Genomic DNA, 8,527 nt, shown 5'->3' on the forward strand with positions numbered 1-8,527 from the left:
CATAGAGTTATCTTCCAGCAACATTCCCTCCCATCATGCGATGCTCTGCTGAAAGACAAAGTATCGGGATACATTTCTTTGCCGACCTCGCGATGTGACTGCAAAATTGGGGTGACACATTGGTGGGTTCCTTGTCCAATTAATGGGCACGTATAACGTATCGGTGGTGACCAACTAGCTGAACCCTTCCTTGAAAAAACTCTTCTCCAATTTGTGCTGACCATTTGCACTGAACAGCGTGGTTCAATAACCCCTATGATCGACACGGCATGTGGAAGCTTTCATCCAGCGGTGGATTGACAACTTTCTGTAAATTGTTATTAAGGGGCTCTATCTTACGAAATCATTGTACACATTTCGTAAGGCCATACTTGTAAGGCCATGATTCGCATCGTGTGTGCCTGATGTTCAATTATTGTTGAATAACATAAATGTGCTAATTAGTCCATCATTCGTCCAGGGTCAATAAAATGAAAATCACTTCGTAGGGAAGTAAACAGTGGTCGTACTAAGCTCAAAGTCCCTGTCGTAGAAAGGTGGAATGTCCATGACTGACTCAGGGATGTTAACAGGGAATTAGCACAACCTTAATGCTCATTTGTGCAGGTAATCACTTTGACTTTTGACAAAGAAAATAAGTATGCCAATAGTTTTGCTATACTCTCATAACTTAATGTACAATTTGAACCCTTAAAGTTAAACATAATTACATTGTATGCGATTATGTTTTCTCAACTCAGGCAAATTACTCGCGGCTAGTGAGCAAGCGAACAATATCTATGAGTGCATGCTTGCAAAGTATGCATGCATGTATGCATGCACGTATGTATGGCATGTGGTTTATACAAATACACGTGATTATACGCACTACTAGACTATTATACATATGGCGGCTGTTATGTAGCATTAGCAACCTGCATTTCATGAAGCCTACGACACTTCAATAGTGTCCATCATAGCACTAGGCGAAATCATGGTACGCTTAAGAGGGTCACAAAAACACGTACACACAATTACATGTACATGCGGAGAAATACACCGTGGAGTAATATATACACACTCATAAATCAACACGAGTGTAATCCATGTAACGTACTGTATACGAATTTAATCAGAAATCCATTTTTGGGACCGTATGATACATATCAGCATCTCAAGACACTGCCGAAGAAAAATGTCGAAAAACCGGCACAGCTATTTCATTTTCTCACTCCCACAAACGGGCAGGAACACTCCCCATTTAATATCATATCTCAGCAAAAAAAAGCAAGGCTAAGCAATGTATGACTTTGGCTCATCACAATAACAAACTAAAACGTTTAGCAAAACACACGCATCATTCATAGGGACCGCACCACACATGCAAATGTGTGCATAGAGATAAATCGTGCCATTCAAATAAAACCTAGGCTGTTTTTTTTTTCCCCTTTCGTTTGTTTACGTGCCCCGAGGTGGTGCAATTATCTCCAAAGTATTGATCGTATTCCTCGGCCATGTTCCATCCGCTGCTGGATTAAATCCTCCCCAATCTCCGCTGCCACCTTGTACGATCCTGCAAAAGTGCGGTCAGACAATCCCCGTGGCCAACAAGGGGCGGCGGGAGGCCGTCATCCAGCAGCAGCGGATTGACAGGACCTACAATTATTATTTTTTATCATATTATACTGTACACGTGGATAATGGTGGGTTCACTTCCCTTGACGCATTCTATAATCTCTCGAGGGCCGATAGAATGAGTTCTAAACTGGTCCTCGTCATGGGAATGTGCAATTTCCACGACAAGCTCAGGGCCACCGACGAATATTAATACTTAACTCATTGCTCATTTGAGTCGGGAGAGCGGTTTGACGACGGTTTATAAATAGTGTGTGCTTCAAAAAATGATAACACGGATATGGGACCGTCGTTTTTAATGGGGGGGAAGAAAAAAACCGGATAATGCACTCTGACATGACAAACAAATCTATGTTAATAGTTTCAAAAAGTCAAAGAGTCTCCCACTTGTTCGCCATTATTGTCAACACGTGGCCTGAAATCTTCTCCAGGTGATCTCCAGAGCACGGAGGCAAGCACATTGCTCGCGGTGTTGTTGCAGATTCTCTCGTGTGTTAACGTTTTTTTTGTGAAGCACCCTATCTATATATTGTGTGCTCGTGTGTACGTGTGCGTAGCGGGAGCGGGCGTGTAACCAGTTAGCACAACGCGCTACGAAACCGGCGACCCAAGTTCGATTCCCGCTCACAGCCAACACCAGTGACGCTTGTCCGAAACGGTTATGGGCCTCTACAAGGTCGACTCAGCCTAAAATGAGTACCTGGTGCAGTGTGTTGTCAACATCGCCGCTGGGGAGACAAAGGCGGCCGGGCGTAGTGCTGGTCACCCCACCCCCTCGTGTGCCGTGCCAGCCTTCATAGGTGCTCGCTAACAGCACTTGCCTCAACAGTACGTTCAGGCTATACAGGGGGTCTTTGCCTTGTGTGCGCGTGTATGTATGTGTTTGTCTATGTGTTTCCATTACGTTTCGTCGACTCAGCCTCAAATGAGAATCTGGGTGCGATGTGTAAACATCGCCACTAAGGGAGACAAAGGCGGTCGGGCGTGGTGCCGGCCACCCACCCCCTCGTGTGCCGTGCTTCTTAGGCGCTAACTCGCGAACAGCAATTGCCCCAACAGTCTGTGAAGGTTTAGACGGGTTTTTTTTTTGGGTGTGATGATGGTCAGCTAGGGTTTCTCAAAACCAACATGTATCCGCACACTCTCATCCACAGCACTGTGCCTGTTTAGAGTGTACCAAATTAACCACCGTTTAATACGATTGGTGTCGTTTTCGTTACACGACACGTGACCCGGGCATTATTCGAATCTACAATCGCCGGGATTGCGAGGGCAACATTGATGGCGAAAACGAAGAGAGAACCCCTGGTGATAAATGTTGAAGGGCTGAGAGCTGAGACAAAGAGCGAGATTAAATAGGTAAGGGCACGTGAAAACAACAGACTGCCAACACACGCGCGCACACACAAAACACAACTAGACAAGCAACGTCTCTTTCGCATGTCTGCCTCTCCAGGTATAAAAAATAAAAGTACTGTATTTCTTACACAACCCATAAAGACCCACACCCCTTCCGGGGGAGTGCATCGTTTCAGCAGCATTGATTCAGCACAAGCAAACCCTGGGCCGGTGTTAACCCAGTGTCTAATCGGGCTCGTTTGAATGCTGTTGAACTTTCAGATCCTGTAGGCAAGGACCCCCCTCTGGGTCCATGGAAACAATAGACCGACATCACGTGAAAACAATAGACCGATAAAAAGAGGGGGGAAAGACGGAGGGAACGTCTAAGTAGGAGACTGAGTGACTTGTTAAGTGTGGCCCTGGAAGATGTAAGTGGAGACTGCGGGATTGCTGGGGTGAAGAGGAGATTTGAGAATAAATTTAAGTGTTGAGAACGACCCAACGACACGCTGGGGTGGAGAATGACGTGAGCGCCGCACGAGCCTGATGATTGTTAAACCACGTTCTACGCGACGCAGGAGCGTATGTGTGTCTGTGTGTATGTGGGGAGCGGTAGTGTAGTGGTTAGCGCTACGCTGCGCTCTGAACCCGGCGACCCGAGTTCAATTCCGGCTCACGGCCAACACCAGTGACGATTATTTGAACCGGTCCTGGGCCTCCCCTAGGTCGACTCAGCATCAAATGAGTACCCGGTGTGTTGTGTAAACATTCTTACTCGGGAGACAAAGGCGGTCGGGCGTGGTGCTGGCCACCCACCCGCTCGTGTGCCGTCCCGGCCTTCATAGGTGCTACTCGCCAACGGCCCTTGCCCCCTACAGCCTGCTAAGGCTACACGGGGGATCTCTGTCTCTGTACTGTGTGCCCCACATGACGTTGGGGCGAAATTCGCTCAATCGAAATCCGAACCCCCCCCTCCGCTGCCGGCGCGTGTTTACCAATAATCTTGTCGCGTGCAGCGTACGGCGGGGGGTGGGACGCGACCTCGCAGCGCGTTTTTTAAACATTGTACACCATTTCGAACGACGTAAATTGGTAAAAATCAGACGATACCGTCAACGTGGTGTGGAGAGAGTGTGTGGTGGGTGGGGGGGGGGGGGTAAGGTGGTTGCCACCTTCAAGGCTAAACCCGCGGGGTGGTTGCCCACCCCCCCCCCTCCCATCTCTCCGCTCTCTCTCCTCTCCCTCTACTCGCACTGTCTCCCGATGACACAGTAAGCCTCCTGTGGCACGGTGGGGCTCTTCCTGCACTGAGCCAGGTTGGACCAGAACGAGCGGCGCAACTCCCTGTTGCTCGCGTAGCACAGCAGCGGGTTGACGCACGCCTGGCCGTACGTGAGCCACGCGGCGGTGGCAACGAAGCCGTGCGGCAGGGTGTGACCGCGGGCGAAGACCCTCCAGAAACACGCCACCAGGTAGGGGAGCCAGAGGGCCAGGAACGCCAGCGTGATGGCGTAAAACATCCTGCCGATGCGCTTCTCCGCCTTGAAATCGTCCACGGCCAGAAGCCTCTTGTTCTGCGCGAAAAAGTTCTGGCGTATGCCGACGAGCGTCGGCGGCGTGGGGCCTCTGCCGAAGCCCGCGATCCAGTTGGAGGCCGCTTGGCCCGTGGCACCGGGCCCGTGAAATGTCCAGTTGTGGCTCACGGCGGGCACGACCTGCGCGGGTCTCATGCGCCGATGTTCGTGCACGAAGCAGACGAGCTTCGCGTACACGACGTGCGTCGCCACGATGATGACCACGAGCATGAGCATGAAGCCCAGCGAGTCGTTGGCCCTGAAGTGTCGGTGCTCGAAGTGGCACTGGCCCTCGTCCCTGATGTACTTGTACGTGCCGATGTCGAAGACGGGCGGGAAGGCCATGGCCACCGACAGCGTCCAAGCAGTGCACAGCACGGCGACGCAAGTCCACAGGGTGACGCGCTTGCAGTAGAAGCGGTGGTGTGCGATGGCGATGTAGCGCGTGATGGCCACGCAGAAGAGCACGAATACGGCGTGGAAGGCCGAGAGCACGGAGAAGAAGGCCACCACCTTGCAGCCCAGCGGCTCGTAGGGCCACACGGAGCCGCGCATGGCCGAGGCCCAGACGAAGGGGAAGCAAACGGCAGCGCGGGCCGCGTCGGCTAGACAGAGGTCCAGGAGAAAGTAGTAGGGCGCGCGATGGAGGCTCTTCTGGCGCAGCACGTGGAACGAGAGCAGCAGGTTCCCGGCCAGGCTGGCGAAGATGATGATGCCCAGGGACGCCAGCTTCCCCCCGGCAGGCTCTCTCGATGGCAAGTAGAGGCCGGCCGCTGATGCCGCTGCCGAGATGACACCACCTCCAGCGGCCGTACCAGCTCCTCCTCCTCCTCCACCGCTGCCGCTGCTGCTCACGTTGATGTTGATGATGTTCGCCATCCGCGCTCGTGGTCGCGAAGAAGGGGTGCAAGCATGGATGCTTGGAAGAGACACGGGCTGTGCCTGGTGGTTGTTCTCGCGGTGGTTAAGGATGCTGTCGATCGTTCCCCTCCGTTAGCTCGCTATCTCGCGTCGCTCCTCAGTGGGCCCCGTGGGCTACACATCTATACGCCGGCATAGACGTGCGGTCAAAGGCTATAGCGGGGGAGAGGCTGGGTTCAGTGTAAACAACCTATTCGCCGCGATTCATATATTATTTATTTTGTTATTTCCATTAAACTAAACGTATTTACAAAGGCAATGCGAGCGAGAGAGCGATCACCGAGATGTCCCCTCTGCACGTAATCCGAGCAAGCCGAGCGCCCGGCGCCCTCAACAACGTCAAGAAATCTGCCCCATCTACCGGAATGATCATCACCATCATCATCATCCCTCGCTCCATCCCCGCCGCTGACACCGCCCACCGCCTAACGCCTGGAGCGCGTTTCGTGATCTTAGGGAGGAGAGGGGGTGGTGGTGGTGGTGGTGGACTTAATGGAGCGGGCCGGTACTGAATTAATTATGAAAACAACGAGACACTAAAAAAAACGGAAGCGAGACGATAGGCGAAGGGGAGAGGAGGTGACGGCGATCGTATTGCAATGGTAACGGTTTTAATACTGATCGAGTTATTTAGGCGAGACTGTTTATATATTTACGTAAACGCAGCTCGGCGGCTGCGTTTGAGCATTTTCAACAACAACAACAACGACAACGACAAAAAACATTGATTTAAATCGCCGCTGTCGGAACGAACGAGGCGACAATCAGCGAGCGCAAGAGGCAGCGGTGACGACGCCGGCCCGCCACCTCGACTCGCACCGCCAGACCCTCAGGATAATAAAGCAACACAAAAAGGGGAGAAGAAGATGAGAGAGAAGAGAGAAGATAAATAAAGGGACGCGACCAAATAACGACGACGGTCTACGTGCTGTTAAGCGAGCGTAACGGCAGCAGCAGCAGTAGCAGCAGGGCACGCGGTGTCTGAGCGCGTAGTCAGTGATGTTCACGAGAGCGGCTCACGAACACAGGCAGCCGCTTCAGCCTCCGTGCATAACCCAGCCCCTTCCCCACCACCCCTCCACACTCTCTCTCTCTCTCTCCGCTCCTTCCTTCATTCCACCCATCCCTAACACGACTACGACATCATCCCTCCCTACACCCCCCATATCCAGAGTCGCAGCACACACACACACACAGCATCGTCATCGTCATTATCATCCCCGCAGGCTTGCCAAGCTGTCTGCACGCCCGCGTGTGTTTGTGTGAGCGTGGCACCACCCGCCACCCACCCCTACGTGTGCCGGCCGGGTTCGATTCCCGCTCACGGTCAACGCCAGTGACGAATATCTGAACCGGTCGTGGGCCTCCCCTAGGTCGACTCGGCCTCAAATGAGAACCTGGTGCGGTCTGTAGTAAACATCGACACTGGGAAGACAAAGGCGGTCGGGCGTGTTGCTGGCCATCCACCTCCTCGTGTACCGTGCCGGCCTTCATAGCTGCTACTTGCTAACAGCACTTTCCCCAACAATCTGTTGAGGATAGATCAACCCTCCCCGCTTCTACCGCTCCCTTGAGTCGTTTAATAAATACTTATTTTTGTACTCAAGCTAAGCCAAAGCTTATTGTTGTTGTTGTACCGCACCACTTTATTTAGCGGTGTGTAATGTGTGTGAGTAAGCAGGATTTTTTTCCCCCCACGTTGTGTTTGCCTTCGAATAAAGGACTCACAGTTGTTATTTTGGAGGAGGTTTGTACTTTGCTCGATTATCTCCCACCGATCCGCGCGGCCAAGGTGAGGCCCTCATCCAGCAGTGGATCGAGGGACCCGACTACGTGCACGCCGCTATTAGTGGGATACATCATTGGCATGCGGTCATGTCAGCAGATATTTGGAGAGTATGCCAACACCTCCACGATACGTTCTACTATTGTAGGCTAACGCAGATTTCACGACGATGTATAACCACGATTAGATGATGATCAATATAATTGCACGAGCACAAACTAAATACGGAATGATTCGCGTGGGGGTGGAGGAGGTGACGTGGTCTTTTTTTTTTTTAGCAACGCGCCGTGAACCCGGCGACCATTGGTGAGCCGGTCCCGTTTTTACACGACCGACACAGCGTGTTGTGGGGGAGACATTCATCTAGCAGTGGATTGACAAACGGGCTGTGTGAGTGTTATGTGAGACGTCACGTTTTCGCGGTTTAACAAAAGCAATTGTAAATTTGCACAATCGGCCTTCGCTGACGTATTGTCACGTTTCGAATGTTTCGCAAAAAAACATAGCAAGTCTGTCGTAAGCTAAATTCATATTGCTACTGTGCAGTCTGCTGGGATGAATAGTTGCATTTTTATGGTCATGTCATGAATATCAAGTTGCGTCTGTGACTGCTGCAGCAGCAACAACAACGCATATATTTGCCTTCCTTCTACTCAATTCTGATTGTAGCCTCCAAATTTAATTAATAACCACAGCCGTAAGTCAATTCCCTGCTGGATGAAGGCTTCCCCACACCATGCTGGCAATGAGGGGTTGTTTGTTTCTATGTACGAATTTTTTTTGCACCGTACGTAGCCAACCGTGCTAATCGGAGGTGCGGGGGCAAGACAACAAACTAAACACAAAAAGCAGTTCTAAAGAAATCGGTTTTCAATTTAGATGATTTAAAAGTTCGCAGCTCTCAGTGGTTTCCTAATATCGGAAGGAAGAGCGTTCCAGACGGCCGCAGAAGCGCATCTGAAAGGGCCGCGATGCTGTGACCACCGTCTTTGTTCGATGGCCAACCAAAAGCCGCTACATCATCATCAGGGATTAATTTGTCACTAAATGTTTACTGGAAGGCTGCTGCCAGGCTGGCTTGGAGCGAGCGTTATCGACGTAAGGGGCCGTCCATAAATGATGTCACGCACCTGGGGCGTGGGGGGAGGGGTTAGACATTTGTGACGATGTGTGACGAGGGGGGGGGGGTTGATAAATGTGACGTCACATCAAAATGCTCAACTTTAAATGAATATAGACAACACGTTCTACTTAATTAAATAGACTTTTTAATAAATGTTTTCTCCTACAA

General features: G+C 51.3%; 1 protein-coding gene across 1 annotated transcript; it reads right to left on the minus strand.

The window, feature by feature from the left end:
- Positions 1–1,088: 1,088 nt before the first annotated feature.
- On the minus strand, positions 1,089–6,514 carry LOC116951215 (putative G protein-coupled receptor 85). Its single transcript, XM_032969702.2, has one exon. It carries the CDS (start codon positions 5,406–5,408, stop codon positions 4,200–4,202), a length of 1,209 nt encoding a protein of 402 aa, XP_032825593.1. The 5' UTR covers positions 5,409–6,514; the 3' UTR covers positions 1,089–4,199.
- Between the last annotated feature and the right edge of the window lie 2,013 nt (positions 6,515–8,527).

The sequence above is a fragment of the Petromyzon marinus genome, chromosome 42 (assembly GCF_048934315.1).
Source record: "Petromyzon marinus isolate PM22_M1 ecotype Great Lakes invasive population chromosome 42, UKy_Petmar_22M1.pri1.0, whole genome shotgun sequence".
NCBI lineage: Eukaryota > Metazoa > Chordata > Hyperoartia > Petromyzontiformes > Petromyzontidae > Petromyzon > Petromyzon marinus.